Source organism: Macaca fascicularis, chromosome 10 (assembly GCF_037993035.2).
Source record: "Macaca fascicularis isolate 582-1 chromosome 10, T2T-MFA8v1.1".
NCBI lineage: Eukaryota > Metazoa > Chordata > Mammalia > Primates > Cercopithecidae > Macaca > Macaca fascicularis.
The window spans coordinates 10,030,243-10,046,444 of NC_088384.1; the positions used below are offsets into that span (position 1 = coordinate 10,030,243).

At 55.4% G+C, this 16,202-nt stretch overlaps 1 protein-coding gene across 3 annotated transcripts; it reads right to left on the reverse strand.

Annotated features, from left to right (window-relative positions):
- Nucleotides 1–7: 7 nt before the first annotated feature.
- CSDC2 (cold shock domain containing C2) lies at nucleotides 8–15,575 on the reverse strand. 3 transcript variants are annotated; one of them, XM_015456934.3, is made up of 4 exons: nucleotides 15,514–15,575; nucleotides 4,604–4,902; nucleotides 2,885–3,007; nucleotides 8–1,932 (listed from the first exon to the last, which is right to left on the reverse strand). In XM_015456934.3, the coding sequence occupies exons 2-4, from the start codon at nucleotides 4,777–4,779 to the stop codon at nucleotides 1,770–1,772; spliced, it is 462 nt and encodes a 153-aa protein (XP_015312420.1). In that variant the 5' UTR covers nucleotides 4,780–4,902; nucleotides 15,514–15,575; the 3' UTR covers nucleotides 8–1,769. The 3 variants fall into 3 exon arrangements, with proteins under 3 accessions (XP_015312420.1, XP_015312421.1, XP_073859766.1); XM_015456935.3 differs by having other exon boundaries at nucleotides 15,132–15,575; XM_074003665.1 differs by lacking the exon at nucleotides 2,885–3,007.
- Between the last annotated feature and the right edge of the window lie 627 nt (nucleotides 15,576–16,202).

Genomic DNA, 16,202 nt, shown 5'->3' on the forward strand with positions numbered 1-16,202 from the left:
CGGTGGGTCACAGTTGAGGGTTTATTGCCAGTGTTAGGAAGAATGGGGGGTTTGGGTGGCCAGGGGTCTTGGGAGGAATTCCAAATGGGCACTGCAAGGCCTGTGAGTGGGGAGGAGAGCTGCTGCCCCCCTGCCACCCAGGCGGCCCCAGGGCTGATGCCACCACATCCTGACTGATAGTGGTACCTTAAAAGGTGGCCTCCCTACAGGAGGAGTCATCCCTCACTAACAAGCCCTCTCTCAAGGGGCCAGGGGCCTTTGTTCCTCATGGGACAGGCTGGGCCATGCCCATTTTAGGGGAGCTGACCAGCATACCTCAGCAGCTCTGGGCTCCCAGATTTTATGTGATGGGCCCTGGGGGCAAGGTTGGGATGCAGGCATCCCGGCTGATCTCTACCCTGGGGTCTTGGGGCACCTACAAGGCCAGGGATCCTCCTAGACAGTCACTGATCCCCTCATCCTGGGCATTTGAGCCCCCCGTTTTACTCACAGACTGGGTTTCATAAGGGTCCCACCCCTGGCCGGCCCTCCCTTGAACCATGGCCCCACTTCTGCCCAGTCAGGCGATGTGCTGTCTAGAAGGGAGGGTGGTAGGCAGGGGGTGCGCCCAGAGGTGGAGGCAGACAGGGCCCTCCTTCCTGGCCTCCCGGGCCAGGCCACTCTCACCCCTGTATGGGAGTGAATGGCCACGACCCCAAGTGCATACACATCTTGGCCCCAAAAGGACTCCAGGTGACAGCGACAGTCACACATCTTCAGGGATGGACACGGTAAAAGCAAGAGCCACACCTCAGCCGCTGGTCTGTCAGGGCTTTGGGAAGAGGGTTTGACGCGGGGGCCGCAGGGCCAGTCTCCCAGGCTGAGGGCCTTCCTTGTGGGTGCCCCGGCCCGGCCCTGCCTGATGGACGTGTGTCCATCCATCGCGGCATCCTCAGCAGCTGTCAGCCGGGCGTGGCGCAGAGCATCAGTAGTGCTTGTGAGTCAGGGTAAAGGAGGGCTGCAGCCAAGCTGGAGAGATGGACCCCCACCCTCTGCAAACCCCTGGGCTTGGCTCAGTACAGCCCAGGGGAAGGAGCCCAGAGCCACTGCCAGGCTGAGGAGGAGGGACTGGCCGGCGAAGTGGGAGCCCCGAACCCCTTCCGCCCTCAGGCCCCTCTTCCTGCCTCTCTAGTGCACTGAGAGCAGAGCAGGAAGGAAGGCTGGCCTCAGCAGTGAGGGGCCTGTGTGCCTCTGTATTTGTCCTCCTCCCCTGCCAGTGGCTGGGAAGCTCCCCAAAAGCACCCACCGGCCAGGCTTCTGAGGGAAGGGTCTAGATGGTGGCGGGGGACCTCAGCCAAGGGAGGGAGATGTAAGTAGCACAGAGAACTGTGGACTGACATGGGACAGCTCAGGGGCGGAGGCCGGGGAGTGAGCCCGGCACAGGCTCTCGAGGCTCAGTCACCATGGGGATGGGTGGGTAGGAGGGCGAGCGGGTCCTGCGTGTCTGCGGCAGGGAGGGGAGGAGAAAGGCAGTGGACAGCGAGAAGCCAGGTCTGGTGGCCTCGCCCTCCACCCACCTCCTTTCCAGCTCGCACAGTAGTCACGGGTCATGGGGTGGGGGGAGGCACACGCTCACAACCACAAGCACAGACGGACAGACAGACAGACGTGCACACTGAGGCCACCGAAGGACTGATCAGCCAGGGCAGTGGGGCATGGAGCTGGCTGCTGCCCGTTCACCCTGTGTGGCTCCCCACCCCCCCGGCCAGCTGGCCTGTGAGCCACCCAGCCTAGGAGCCCACGACCTGGCCAGACCACGTCTCGTGGGGAGTGTGGGGGGCCAGCTGAGTGAGCACCACCTCCACGGCCTGGAACTTCTGGTTCTTGGGCGGGATAGGGCACATCTTGTAGGTCACCTCATCGCCCTCCACTGGCACGTACTCCCCCTCGATGCTGGCGGGCAGGAAGAGGGGTATTATTAGCCCAGTGGCAGGCCCTATGCCCTGGACAGTCCTGCGGCCTGGCCTCGGGGGCAGCCTGGCCCTAGGCCTCCCTAGGTCAGGAGGCCTGGCCAGGCCTTGCTTCTCAGAACCTCAGCTCTCGAATCTGTAAAATGGGACTCATGGCCAGGCACAGTGGCTCACGCCTGTAATCCCAACACTTTGGGAGCCCGAGGCGAGCGGATCACCTGAGTCAGGAGTTTGACACCAGCCTGGCCAACATGGCGAAACCCTGTCTCTACTAAAAATAAAAAAGTTAGCTGGGCGTGGTGGCTGACACCTGTAATTCCAGCTACTTGGGAAGCTGAGGGGCAGAATCACTTGAACCCAGGAAGTGGAGGTTGCACTGAGCCAAGATTGTGCCACTGCACTCCAGCCTGGGCAACAGAGCGAGACTCCGTCTCAAAAAATAAATAAATAAATAAAACGGGATTCATAAACTGTACCTCCCTTTCTGGGTCCCTTGAGGACTGAGATGTGAAAGGGCACAGGGAGATCCCTAAAGCTGAGAAGCTCAGTGACCTCGCCCCAGTCCTCCGGGCATTAGGAGGGGGTGGGGCCAGGCCTAGGCATGACATCCATCTCTACCTCCTGGCCCATCCACCTGAAGGCCCTTTCCAGGCCAAGAGGCTCAGGAGCTGGCCTAGCCCTCTCAGACCCCCATGATGCTGGAATGGGATCCAGGGCCCAGCTGCTGGCTCCCAGGCTTCTGGGGTCTGCATGCCCACTCCCCACCTGGCCACAGCCCTCCTCCCCCAACACACCTTCAGTCCCTACTCAGAGGACAGAAAAGGTGCCATGAATACAGACCTCAGCCAGGGAGGGGAGAGGTCTGGAGAGAGATTTTTGAGGCACCGTTAGGGACACTAGGGCAGGGGCCAAGAACGGAGGTGGAGGGGACTCACTCAGACACATGTACGAAGATGTCCTCGGACCCGTTCTCGGGGGTGATGAAGCCATGGCCCTGTGAGCGTGAGAACTGCTTACAGACGCCCTTGAACACGGGGCCAGCTGAGGCCCGGGCTGTCCTGGAGATAGGGTAGTGGGATTGCAGCTGTGGCCTGAGGAACTCCTCCCCGGACCCCTACAGCTGTTCTGGGCCCTTTCTGCTGAGCCTGCCTCAGGGCTGCGAGAAACTTGCCCCAGGCCAGGAACCTCGTAGTCATCCCCATTCGATGATAATGAGGCCTGGCACAGTGGCTCACACCTGTCATCCCAGCACTTTGGGAGGCTGAGGCGGGAGGATCACTTGGGCCTAGGAGTTTGAGACCAGCCTGGGCAACATAGGGAGACTTCCATCTCTACAAAAAAATTTTTTTTTTTTTTTTTTTTTTTTTTTGAGACAGAGTCTCGCTCTGTCACCCAGGCTGGAGTGCAGGGGCACAATCTTAGCACACTGCAACCTCTACCTCCCGGGTTCAAGTGATTCTCATGCCTCAGCCTCCTGAGTAGCTAGGATTACAGGCACCCACCACCACGCCCAGCTAAGTTTGACATTTTTAGTAGAGACGGGGTTTTGCAGTGTTTGGCCATGTTGGCCAGACTGCCTTGATCTCCTGGCCTCAACTGATCCACCTGCCTCGACCTCCAAAAATGCTGGGATTACAGGCATGAGCCACCATATCTGGCCCAAAATATTTTTTAAAAAATTAACTGGGGGTGGTGACATGCGCCAGTAGTCCCAGCTACTCAGGAGGCTGAGGTAGGAGGATCGCTTAAGCCCAGGAAGTTGAGGCTGCAGTGAGTCATAACTGCACCACTGCACTCCAGCCTGGGTGACAGAGCAAGACCCTGTCCTTCCCAAAAGATCCTTTGGCCTCCCCCATATGGACCCTTATTACTCCCCCATGCCACCTCATTGGTGACCTACCCCAAAGGCCCAGGGCTACTCTTTGTCCCCCTGCCCACCCCTCTCCAAAGGTTAACTCTGTGTCTTGGGTTTTGCCCACGCTGTGCCATCTGCCCAGAATCGCCAGCTCCCTTCTTCACCTGATACATCTTCCAAACCCAACCAGGACATCGTCTCCTCTGGTACCCCGTGCTGGGTCCTCACTCCTAACCCTGCTGGGTGGTAATGGATGGTGAACAAGTTCCCTCTAGATTGTAAGCAGCTTATGGGCTGGGGCTTTGTCTTATCCCTGGATCCCCCTGGTCAGGAGCTCAGTAAATCTTTGTGGGATGGATGGATGGATGGATGGATGGATGGATGGATGGATGGATGGACAGACGGACGGGCGGGCAGATGGATGGGTGGATGGGTGGATGGATGGATAGACAGACAGGTGGGTGGGTGGGTGGATGGATGGATGGATGGATGGACGGACGAACGGACGGGCAGATGGATGGGTGGATGGATGGATGGACGGACAGGTGGGTGGGTGGGTGGGTGGATGGATGGATGGACGGACAGGTGGGTGGGTGGGTGGGTGGATGGATGGATGGATGGGTGGATGGATGCATGGATGGATGAATGGATGGAGGGGACAAACATCTATCCAGTTACTGGAAGGTCCACACACAGTTCCCCTATCCCAGGTGAGGACAACAGGAGTTGGAAAAGGATGGGGATGGTCAGCCTGTGTCCTGGCAAGGGTCAAGGGCCTGGGCAAGGGGCAGGTACTCACGCCGAATAGGTCCTGGTCCGCTTGGTGGGCAGAGGGCTGGGTAGGTCCCGAGGTGGGACACCACCCCGCTCCCAGACCCTGCTGCCCTCCCTGTGGAAGGGGAAGGTGGGCCAGACTGGGGACTTGGGGGAGTGGAGTGGGGGCACAACTTGGGGTGACGTGGACTCCGAAGTCATGGTGGGGCCGGCGGGAGAGCCTGGTGGGCTCTGGGGCCCAGGGGCCGATGAGGGGTTTGGGCGTCCTTGCGGGCAGGGCCCGGCCTGGCCCTGCTCTGCGGCCTCACCAGCCACGGGCTCCGTCTGGAAGAGGAAGAAAGAGGCACAGGTGAGCCCAGTCCAGGGGAGCAGCTCCTGGACCCTGGCCACAGTCAGGTGGGCTAGTCCCACCTGCTATCCTCACGGCGTGACTTCAAGTCACAAACGACCCCATCGTGGCTCAGAGTCCTCACCAGAAAACAAAACTAGGGGTCTTATGACCCCTAAGTCCTTCCAGTTTGCAGTTCAATTCTCTAACTCCAGGAGCCTGGGAGGTGGCTGGGTAGGGTGGCCAATGATGGTCTGGAATATGGTTTGGCATAAGGGTCAGTTGTTTCAGAGTCACACACGGGTTCAAATCTTAGCTTTGTCACCTACAACTTGGTGACCTCAAGCAAGCCAAGCTACACATCAGCTCCAACATGGCAGGTGGGAGTGTGGGCTCCACACCCAGGCCTGGGTTTGAATCCTGCATCCTCCACCTTCTGGCTACATGGCCTAGGCCCTGGTCAACTTTTTTTTTTTTTTTTTTAGACAGAGTCTCACTCTTGTTGCTCAGGCTGGAGTGCAATGGCACGATCTCGGCTCACTGCAGTCTCCGCCTCCTGGGTATAAGCGATTCTCCTGCCTCAGCCTGCTGAATAGCTGGGACTACAGGTGCCCGCCACCACGCCTGGCTAATTTTTTGTAGTTTTAGTACAGATGGGGTTTCACCTTGTTGGCCAGGCAGGTCTCGAAATCCTGACCTCAGGTGATCCGCTCCCTGTGGCCTCCCAAAGTGCTGGGATTACAGGCATGGGCCAAGTCGTCCGGCCCATTGATCAACATTCTTAACTTCTGACTATTTTCTGTTCTGTAAAATGGGGCTAGCATTGATCCTTTTTTTTTTTTTTTTTTTTTTTTTTTTTTTTTTTTTGAGACAGAGTCTCACTCTGTCGCCCAGGCTGGAGTGCAGTGGCCAGATCTCAGCTCACTGCAAGCTCCGCCTCCCGGGTTCCCACCATTCTCCTGCCTCAGCCTCCCGAGTAGCTGGGACCACAGGCACCGCCACCTCGCCCGGCTAATTTTTTGTGTTTTTAGTAGAGACGGGGTTTCGCCGTGTTAGCCAGGATGGTCTCGATCTCCTGACCTTGTGATCCGCCCGTCTCGGCCTCCCAAAGTGCTGGGATTACAGGCTTGAGCCACCGCGCCCGGCCTTTTTTTTTTTTTTTTTTTTTTTTTTCTGAGTCATGGTCTCATCCGGACTGGGGAACACTGACATCATACTCACTGCAGCCTCCATCTCCTGGGCTCAAGCAATCCTCCCACCTCAGCCTCCCAAGTAGCTGGAACTTACAAGCATGCACCCTCATGCCCAGCTAATTTTTTTTTTTTTTTTTTTTTTTTTTAAAGACAGAGTCTCACTCTGTCACCCAGGCTGGAGTACAGTGGTGTGATCTCGGCTCACTGCAACTTCCACCTCCCAGGTTCAAGTGATTCTCCTGCCTCAGCCTCCCAACTAGCTGGGATTACAGACACCTGCCACAACGCCCAACTAATTTTTGTATTTTTAGTAGAGACGTGGTTTCACCGTGTTGGCCAGGCTGATCTCGAACTCCTGACCTCAGTTGATCTACCTGCCTCACCCTTCCAAAGTGCTAAGATTACAGGCCTGTGACCTCTATTTTATACCCCTCTCACCCCAGAGCTTGGAGTTTCCAGGGAAGGAAAATCACCCACAAGGTTCCTGTAAGTTTCCTTAGGAGTCCAGAGCTCAGAAAGCCTGAACACACTGCATGGCAGGCCTGGATGAGTCCAGGAGTCCACTGGAGCAGGTCTTTTGGCCTCTGTTCAAGATAATACAGCAAGAGGAATTTTTCTAAGCCAAGATGCTGAGCTGGCTCTGCCATGCCTGGGGGTGGAGGTGGAGTAGTATCCTCCCTCCTCCCAAAACCCTCCCCCTCCGGTCAGGAAGGCGGTAGAGCCCCGGGCTTGGCTCACCTCACAGACCCTCAACCCTGAAAAGGCTGATGTGGGGCTTTTCTGTCTGAGCTCACTCCAGGAGGCAGGGCAAACCAGGTTTGGCCTTTTCACCCATTATTCTCATTTTGGGGAGAAGAAAACGGAAGCTTCAAGAAACAACCACACAAACAGCCGGGTGTGGTGGCGCACACCTGTAATCTCAGCATTTTGCGAGGCCGAGGTGGGCAGATCACTTGAGGTCAGGAGTTCAAGACCAGCCTGGCCAACATGGTGAAACCCCGTCTCTCCCAAAAATACAAAAATTAATTGGGTGTGGTGGCGCATGCCTGTAGTCCCAGCTACTCGGAAGGCTGAGGCACGAGAATCACACCATTGCACTCCAGGCTGGGTGACAGAGCGAGACTCTGTCTCCAAAAAAAAAAGCAACCACACAGTTGGACATAAGTGTTCATGAATGGTCACACCAGCGCTCATTCACAACAGCCAACAAGTGAAAACAGCCCAAGCCCATCAGCAGGTGAATGGATAATAAAGTATGATCAGCCGGGCGCAGTGGCTCACACCTGTAATCCCAGCACTTTGGGAGGCCGAGGTGGGTGGATCACGAGGTCAGGAGATCGAGACCATCCTGGCTAACATGGTGAAACCCCGTCTCTACTAAAAATACAAAAAAATAGCCGTGTGTGGTGGTGGGTGCCTGTAGTCCCAGCTACTCAGGAGGCTGAGGCAGGAGAATGGCGTGAACCCGGGAGGCGGAGCTTGCAGTGAGCTGAGATTGCACCGCTGCACTCCAACCTGGGCAACAGAGCGAGACTCCTTCTCAAAAAGAAATCATAAAAATAAAAAATAAAGTATGGTCTAGCCACATGGTAGACTAGCACTTGGCCATAAGAAAAAGAAAAGAAGAAATACTGATTCATGCTATACCCTAGATGAACCCTGCACACATTATGCTAGAATGTTTGCAAGGTCACAGAGAAGAAGCCAGTCCCGAAAAAACACAGAGGGCATGATTCCGTCCCTGAGGCAAATCCTCATAGACAGGGAGTCGACTGGTGGTCACCAGGGCTGGGGAGGAGGGAGAGGGGAGGGCTGCCGATGGGTAGAACGTTTCTTTTTGGGGAATGAAAATGTTCTATAATTGGCTGTGGTGATGGCTGCACAATTCTGTGAATGTACTAAAAACAACTGAACTGAACGCCTTAAGCAGGTGAATTTTATGGTATGTGAACGACATCTCAGTAAAGCCGTTACCAAGAAAAGAAGACGAGGCAGCAAAGTTACCCAAGATGACACAGCTGGGAAGCACCAGACGCCCTGCAGTGAACTCCTAGAGTGCCACCTGCCCCACCTAGGCGAGGGGTGGCAGGCAATGGGAACAGAGGCCCTGCCTCCCTCCCTCTAGGGAGCAGGGCGGGCCTGGCCTCCCGATTGCAGTTTTCCCAGGCCTGGTATTGTGCTTGGCAGTGACAGCCAGTGCTGGAAGGCCATGGAGGGGCAGGGAGGGAAGAGGAGGATAGAGAGGGGGAGATACAGCTCATGACGGTTACCAGGGAGACGCAGCTGAGCTGGGGCCTGCTCTGGCCAGCCAGGCCTCCCACCCAAGTGACCACGCGGCTCCAGGGCCTCATGCTAAGCGGGCAACAGGGATGGGGGAAGGACCCACTGATGATTCTGGGCCAGGGTCGAGGGCAGCCTCCCCACGATGGGCTCTCAGGTGGCAGAGAGACCAGAGAGCAGAAGGGAGGCAGAGGAGCCACAGCAAAGACAGGACCAAGAGAGGCAGCGAGTCGGCCTCAGGGCAGGAGCTCAGGCAGGGGCAGGAGCTCAGGCAGGGGCAGGAGACAGGCAGCTTCCACAAGGCAGAGAGAACAGGCTTCTCCCCTGTCCCCCATTGCAGCCTCAGTTTCCTTATCTGGGAAATGGGGATCACACGAATCCCTCCTCCAAACAGCAAGGTGGCGCATGCAAATAATCCCAGCACTTTCGGAGGGCAAGGCGGGAGGATCGTTTAAGCCCAGGAGCTTAAAACCAGCTGGGGCAACATGGTGAAAGCTCGTGTCTACAAAAAATACAAAAATTAGCTGGGCATGGTGGTGGCACACCTGTAGTTCCAGCTACTTGGGCATCTGAGGCAGCAGGATCACTTGAACCCGGGAGGTCAAGGCTGCAGTGAGCCGAAATCGCGCCTCTGCAGTGCAGCCTGAGGGACAAAGTGAGACACTGTCTTAAAAAAAAAAATTAGTTGGGTGTAGTGGTGCATGCCTGTTGTCCCGGCTACTCGGGATGCTAAGGTGGGAGGACTGCTTGAGCCCAGGAGGTAGAGGCTGCAGTGAGTGGTAATCAAGCTACTCCACTACAGCCTGGGCGACAGAGCAAGACCCTGTCTCAAAAAAAAAAAAAAAAAAAAAAAAAAAAAAAAAAAGAGGGAGAGAGAAAAGACTGTCCTCCAAGGGTTCTTTTGAGGATGAAATGAGAATTGAGGTGGGATGTGGAAAGCACTGAGTAGGCGCTGGGCGAGAGCCTGCCCCTCCCAGACAGGGCTGCGGAATTGGGTGTTGAGGGAAGAGGGAGTCAGGGAAGGAGAGACCCAGCGGAGCTGGGCCAAGCCCACCATTCATTTTCATCCTCTCTTCTTCCCTAAGGATCGCCCACCCCTCACAGCTCCACAGTCTCTTGTTTTATTTAATTCCTGCAACAGCTCTTAAAGGCTGGTGCTATTATTACCCTACTTTGCAGACAAGAAAACCGAGGCTCAAAGAGGTTAAATCACTCACTCAAGGACACACACCAATCAAAGTCTGAGCCAGAATTTGAATTAGCATCATCTGGGGCCTTCAAGTGGGAAGGCAGGAGTCCTGTGTCCAGGCCCTGCATTGCTATTGACCTACTGTGTGACGTGGTACAGGGCCTGGGCTTGGGGGAGCTGTACAACACCCAGCAGCCCCAGAGACCAGAGAGAAGGGAACAGGGAGATATGGAGCAACCCTCCAGTTCAGACCCCTCTCCAGAGCATTGCTGCCAAAGAGGGCAAGTGAAAATGAGGCTTTCATTGGCTGAATGCCATGTACTGTGCAAAAGTCTTTACAGAAATTATTTCCTACGTTTCAACCTCCCAGTTACCCTATAGAGCTGAAATGACAATTTTTCCATTTTACAGATGAGCTAGCTGAGGCTCAGAGAGGTTGAGTGACTTGCCCAAAGTCACACAGCAGGTGACAGAGTCCCAGATCTGTCTAACAGTAAACCAGTGCTCTTCCTGTGAATATAAATTCTGTTCCTGGTTCAGCCAAGATGAGGCTGGAGTTTTTCCAAAAGAACTTTCCCTGAGAAACTAAATGGGAAAATAAACTCGCCCAAGAGCAGAGAAACTGATATATTTCTGGAACATTTGTTTCCACTCAAACAGAGCTAAGGGCCAGCTCCGGGGGGGTTTCGTGTGTCCTTCTGGGGCCATCTCCTGCCAGGAATAATGCCCTTCAGAACCTGCAGTCGGGTAAGAGGGCAGCCTGAGACCCAGACTGCCTGAGTTGAAATCCTGGCTCCACTGCAACCCAGTTTTGTGACCCTCCCTTTTTTTTTTTTTTTTTTTTTTTTTTTTGATACGGAGTCTCGCTTTGTCCCTCAGGCTGGAGTACAGTGGCACAATCTCGGCTCACTGCAACCTCTGCCTCCCGGGTTCAAGGGATTCTCCTGCCTCAGCCTCCCAAGTAGCTGACTGGGATTACAGGCACCCACCACCCCACCCAGCTAATTTTTGTGTGTTTTTTTTTTTTTTTTAGACGGAGTCTTGCTCTGTCGACAGGCTGGAGTGCAGTGCCGTGATCTTGGCTCACTGCAACCTCTGCCTGCGGGGTTCAAGAGATTCCTCTGCCTCAGCCTCCTGAGTAGGACTATAGGTGCACACCACCATGCCCAGCTAATTTTTTGTATTTTAGTACAGATAGGGTTTCACCATGTTGGCCAGGAGGGTCTCAATTTCCCGACCTCGTGATCCACCCACCTCAGCTTCCCAAAGTGCTGGGATTACAGGTGTGAGCCACTGTGCCTGGCCTCTTTTTTTTTTTTTTTTTTTTTTTTTTTATCAGAGATGGGGTTTCACCATGTTGGCCAAGCTGGTCTCGAACTCCTGACTGCAGGTGATCCACCCACCTTGGCCTCCTGAAGTGCTGGGATTTCAGGCATGAGCCACTGTGCCTGGCCAACTCTCCCTTTTCGTGCCTCAGTTCCCTCTTCTGTCAAATGGGGCTCATCGTAACATCCTACCCAGGTTGTCGGGAGGAGCCACAGAGCTGTGTCAAAGGCCCCCCCGGCAAGTGGGCATCCCCGTCTCCCCCGGCCCTGTGTTTGGGCTCTGAGCAAAGCTCATCTTCATTTCCCTGCAGAAGGCCAGACCCCAAATGACTGACTGCAGACAAAGGGGCCTAGAAGTAAACACAAATGTCAGGCTGTTTGGAGATAACCTGAGGCTGGATGCAGTGTCATGGGGCACTCTGGGTGGCGACTCAGCCTTCTTGGCAGATGAACCACAACCCATGCTGGGGCTCTGCTCCAATTCTCAGCTCCCCCAAAAGGATGGAGAATGGGGCAGGAAATGGCTATCATGGTCCCCTCTTATTTTTTTATTTTTTGAGACAGGCTATCACTTTGTCACCCAGGCTGGAGTGCAGTGGCATGATCATGGCTCACTGCAGCCTCAGTCTCCCTAAGTGCTAGGATTACAGCATGAGTCACTGTGCCTGGCCATGGCCCTTTTTTTTTTTTTTTTTTTTTTTTTTTGAGATGGAGTCTTACTCCGTCACCCAGGCTGGAGTGCAGTGGCATGATCTCAGCTCACTGCAGCGTCCACCTCCCAGGTTCAAGCAATTCTCCTTCCTTAGCCTCCTGAGTAGCTGGGATTACAGGCGTGTACCACCACACCTGCCTAATTTTTGTATTTTTAGTAGAGATGGGGTTTCACCATGTTGGCCAGGCTGGTCTCGAACTCCTGACCTTGTGATCCACCCGCCTCAGCCTCCCAAAGTGCTGGGATTAAAGGTGTTAGCCACCACACCCATCCATTTTTTTTTTTTTTTTTTTTTTTGAGACCGAGTATCACTCTGTCACCCAGGCTGGAGTACAGTGGCGCGATCTTAGCTCACTGAAACCTCCACCTTCCAGGTTCCAGTGATTCTCGATTCTCCTGCCTCAGCCTCCCGAGTAGCTGGGATCACAGGCACTCGCCATCACGCCCAGCTAATTATTGTATTTTTAGTAGAGACAGAGTTTCACCATATTGGCCAGGCTGGTCTCAAACTCTGACATCAGGTGATCCACCCCCTTGGCCTCCCAAAGTGCTGGGATTACAAGCGTGAGCTACCATATGAGAAGACTGTATGGTCTTCTCTTGACCGTGAGTCATCTCAGTCTGGGCAGATCAGGGAAAGGCAGCCTGCTCAGCCACTCAGTGCTGTGTGACCTGGGGCAGGCACCTGCTCCTCTCTGGACCTCACTTTTGTCTTCAGCTACGTGAATCATCGCTGGTCCAGATGACTAATGAAGGTCAGGCCAACTCTCCTCCGAGGTTTTCAAAAACACATATGTAAATGAGATCAAACTGACTGCAGGCACCAGAACAACAAACATGAGGGTGACAACTGTCCTTAAAGCGCCCCAGTCCAGTTGGGGGAACAGACACAGATTATTAAAATGCAGCATGGGGGCCAGGAGTGGTGGCTCACACATGTATTCCCAGCACTTTGGGAGGCCGAGACGGGCAGATCACGAGGTCAGGAGATCGAGACCATCCTGGCTAACATGGGCCTGTAGTCCCAGCTACTCGGGAGGCTGAGGCAGGAGAATGGCGTGAACCTGGGAGGCGGAGTTTGCAGTGAGCTGAGATCGCGCCACTGCACTCCAGCCTGGGCGACAGAGCGAGACTCTGTCTCAAAAATAATAATAATTTCAAAAAAGCAGCATGGGAAGTCCTGATGTGAGCCTCAGACACCATCTAGTGATCTACTGATACTGACCATGTGCCAAGCCCTTTGCCCCATTTTTTCATTTCGTCTTCATAAGAACCCTTTGCAGTAACTACCATTAGTATACCCATTCTTCTGAAGAGTAAACTGAGGCTCAGATAGGTGAAGAGGCTCGCTGAGCTCACACAACAGGTCAGATGCAGCATGCCTGCCCTCTGGAGATGTCTGGGGAGGTGAAGACCAGCCATTCCTTGAGGGCGGCACCCACCCTCCCCTGGAGTAGGAGGAGTGGGGTGTGGAATTCCTGGGGAGCCAGGACTCGAGCTTTTATTTCTGGCTTTGCGCTGACTCAGACCATGACCTTGGGTGAGTCACTCACCAACTCTGCTAAGCTTAAAAACAACTCCCCCAATAAAAATGTCCCAGCCCCAAGTCCCCATCACAGGGGAGCAGATGGGAGGAATGGGTACAGTTGCTTAAAAATAGAAAGGACGGGGAACACAAGGATGACGCTGGAAGGGCTTCCCGAACATTGGGGGCTTGTGCATGGTGGGCCCTGGGAGGGTGAGAAAACAAACTCAGGACCCCCGGGCAGGAGCTGACACTTCCCTGGCTCCTCCCCCTCCCCCAGCCTCCCAGATGCTCCTTAAAATACATCCGTGCTTGAGCTGCTCTTGCAGCCTGAGGTGACCTGATTAAACCTGGTTCCTTCCCCCACACAGCCTGTGTGCCTGCGTCTGTGCATGGGGGCTGCCCCAGCCAATACTTGAGCTTAATTATTTAAGAGACCCTGTAGTCCTCCTCATCACATGCCCAGGCTGCCCTGGGAAACTGCTGTGGTTAAGGTCTTTGGGCTTCTTTGACTTGGGTGGTGGTGGGAAAACCAGGACAGCACTGGGAGAAACAAGTTCGCACCCCAGTCCCACCTGTGCTTGGCTGTGCGACCCTAGCAAGTCACTTTCCCATTTTGAGACCCCCTAGAGAGAGGAATAGACTGGCCAAAGTCATACATACAGCGTCTGAACTTGAACTCAAATCAGTGTGACCCTAAAGCTTTCTGGTGTGCCATGCCAGGCCCCCAGCCCAGGAGTGTCATTTTGCTGGCTGTGGGGCAGAAGAGCTCCTTACTACTTTTAGCCTCCCAATTTGCTGCTCAGCATGGACAAAGGTCTGAACCGCCCCAAGCCCCATTCCTACAAGGCTCTGGGTCCCAGCTGCCCCAGTTGTGACTGTGGACAAGACCGGCTCAGCCAGGTCCTGAGCGCCCTCTGCTGGGCGCCACCCTGGGGGCACTACTCCAGACCGGCTGGCAGGTGTTCCCTCCCCACCAGCCATCCAAGAGTGTCCCCAGGTCCCCCTCAGGGAATCCCTCTGCGCATCCACGAACATTGCCTAGCCATGTCTCTCCAAGCCTGGGAGAGCCATCTGCGGCCAAAACTGTCCTCTGGCCTTTCCCAGGCCACCAGGCAGGCAGTTCCTGTCTATACCTGTCTTTTTTTTTTTTTTCTGGAGGGAGTGAGGATGGGTCAACATGGGCAGACACGGAAAACAGACATTTTTGGAGAATACTTCAAGGAAATGGGGGGGCGGGGCAAAACTGGGAGGAGGAAACATTCAGAATTTGGAGGGCCCAGAGGACTCTGGGATGGAGTGAGGTTTGGGAAACCAGTTCCGCATCTCCCAGAAAGCTGGAGACCCCCTTTCCCAGGGAGAGGCCCCTGCCGGGTCACAGCCAGGTGGCATGATGCCAGGCTCTCAGAGAGGTTGCCCACCCCCCGCCGGGCACACTTCCTCCTCCCCTCCCCCAGCCCCAGTGGAGGCAGCAGTTCACACTCTGTATTTATTATTGTTCTCACTCTGTGTCCCCCTCCCCTCTCCCTGGGAAGAGCCTGCAGGCTGGCAGCTTGGCAGGAACCTGCTGTCTCCTTGTGGGTGCCAGTGTCACCCCTTATCTCCACCTGGACTCCTTGTGCCAGGGTCAGGCCATTCAGGGGCTTGGCACCAGCCAAGGCCACCCTAAGTCCCTGTATCCCATGACAGGGGTGGCCTAGCAGGCCCTGGCTTATAACCCCTGCCCTCCGGAGGCTGTGCCCTGGCAAGGGTGGAGGTCAGAGCAGACCAGCAGGCAGGCAAGAAGCAAGGGCTCGGGGTGGGGTGGTACCCGGGGGGGAAGAGAATAACCACACGGAGCCACCTCTCCAAGCTAACTAACACAATTATCCCCATCACACTGGGGAATAAATAGAGTCAGGATAAGACAACTGCTCCAGGTCCAACTGTCTGCCTGTCCCAGCCCGTCCCTTCCCAGCCCCAGCCCCACATTCCAGGGGAAAGACCAGCGAGAGTCCCTACTGCATTCTGCTTTCAGCATCTGGAAGCGGCGCTGGGATTTCTCCGGTCAAGGCGGTCCTCTCTCCTGCTGCTTCCCAGACAGGAGGCTGCGGCTTGGCAGGTATCTGCTGCTCTCTGCCTCCTGAGCCAGACGCAGGTCCCAGACACAGACACAGACACAGACATGCTCCCACGGGAGCCACACAGCCTCACCTCATTTGGGGGTCACGGGGAGAGAAGGAGGGAGGGAGAGACAGGTGGGATCCTCTATACCCCCAACACACTATCTGTAAGCTGAACTGGGCTGATTCAGCCCCCACCTTCACATTGTACCTCTCTCCTTCGGCCTGGCCAAAGCCACAGTTTCCAGCACAGTGTCCTCAGGCCCCATCTAGCCCCTCACCTCTCCTGGGCAGCTGGGGTCCAGGCACTGCCTCCTGCGGCGTTCGCGCTCTGCTTCTCTCTGGCTTGTGGAGCTGGCGGGCAGGGGATGGGTCTGGAAGATGTGCGTGAGTGTGTGTGTGTGTGTGTGTGTGTGTGTGTGTGTGTGTGTGCTCGCGCGGGCGGTACCTTGGCCCCTCACTCACTCACACGCCTTCCAGCTGACGTCAGGGAGAGCAGGAGGGAGGGATGAGAATTTGTACTCCCTGCTTAAAGGGACACCAGGCTCTGTCGCTCATGGCCCAGACATCACCTCCTGAGTCAGGCACTGCCAGGTGAGAGGTTCAGCTGCGTCTCTCAGGGGCCCTAAAGCTTCTTTTTTTGGAAAGTGGCTTTTATGGCTGGGCCACGGTATAATTTGCCCTGCCCAGTGAAGGCAGCTGCTGAGGAATGCTGGGGAGGAAGAACCTGAGACAGCACCATGATCCTGGTAATTAGAGAGCAAGTGGGGTGCTGAGTTTGAGTGTGAGTGTGTGAGTGCACACTGGGGGCCCCTCGGGGTGGGTGGGCATGAGTAGGGGTAAGACTGGGAGAATGGAGGTCAGAGCCAAGAGGAGCCCCCCAGAGGGGTCAAGACAAGCCAGGTTCCCAGGGACACCCAGACGCTCATCTCCCCTCCGGACGCTCAGTGGTCCTGCCCTCTGCTAGTAT

What these genes read in the sequence shown, in the direction of transcription:
- CSDC2 (XM_015456934.3), bottom strand. Translation starts at nt 4,779, where the DNA reads ATGACTTCGGAGTCCACGTCACCCCAAGTTGTGCCCCCACTCCACTCC. An exon ending in CGGACCAGGACCTATTCGGC is followed by an intron (nt 3,008 to 4,603) that starts GTGAGTACCTGC and finishes CCCTATCTCCAG; the next exon opens with GACAGCCCGGGCCTCAGCTG. An exon ending in ATCTTCGTACATGTGTCTGA is followed by an intron (nt 1,933 to 2,884) that starts GTGAGTCCCCTC and finishes CCTGCCCGCCAG; the next exon opens with CATCGAGGGGGAGTACGTGC.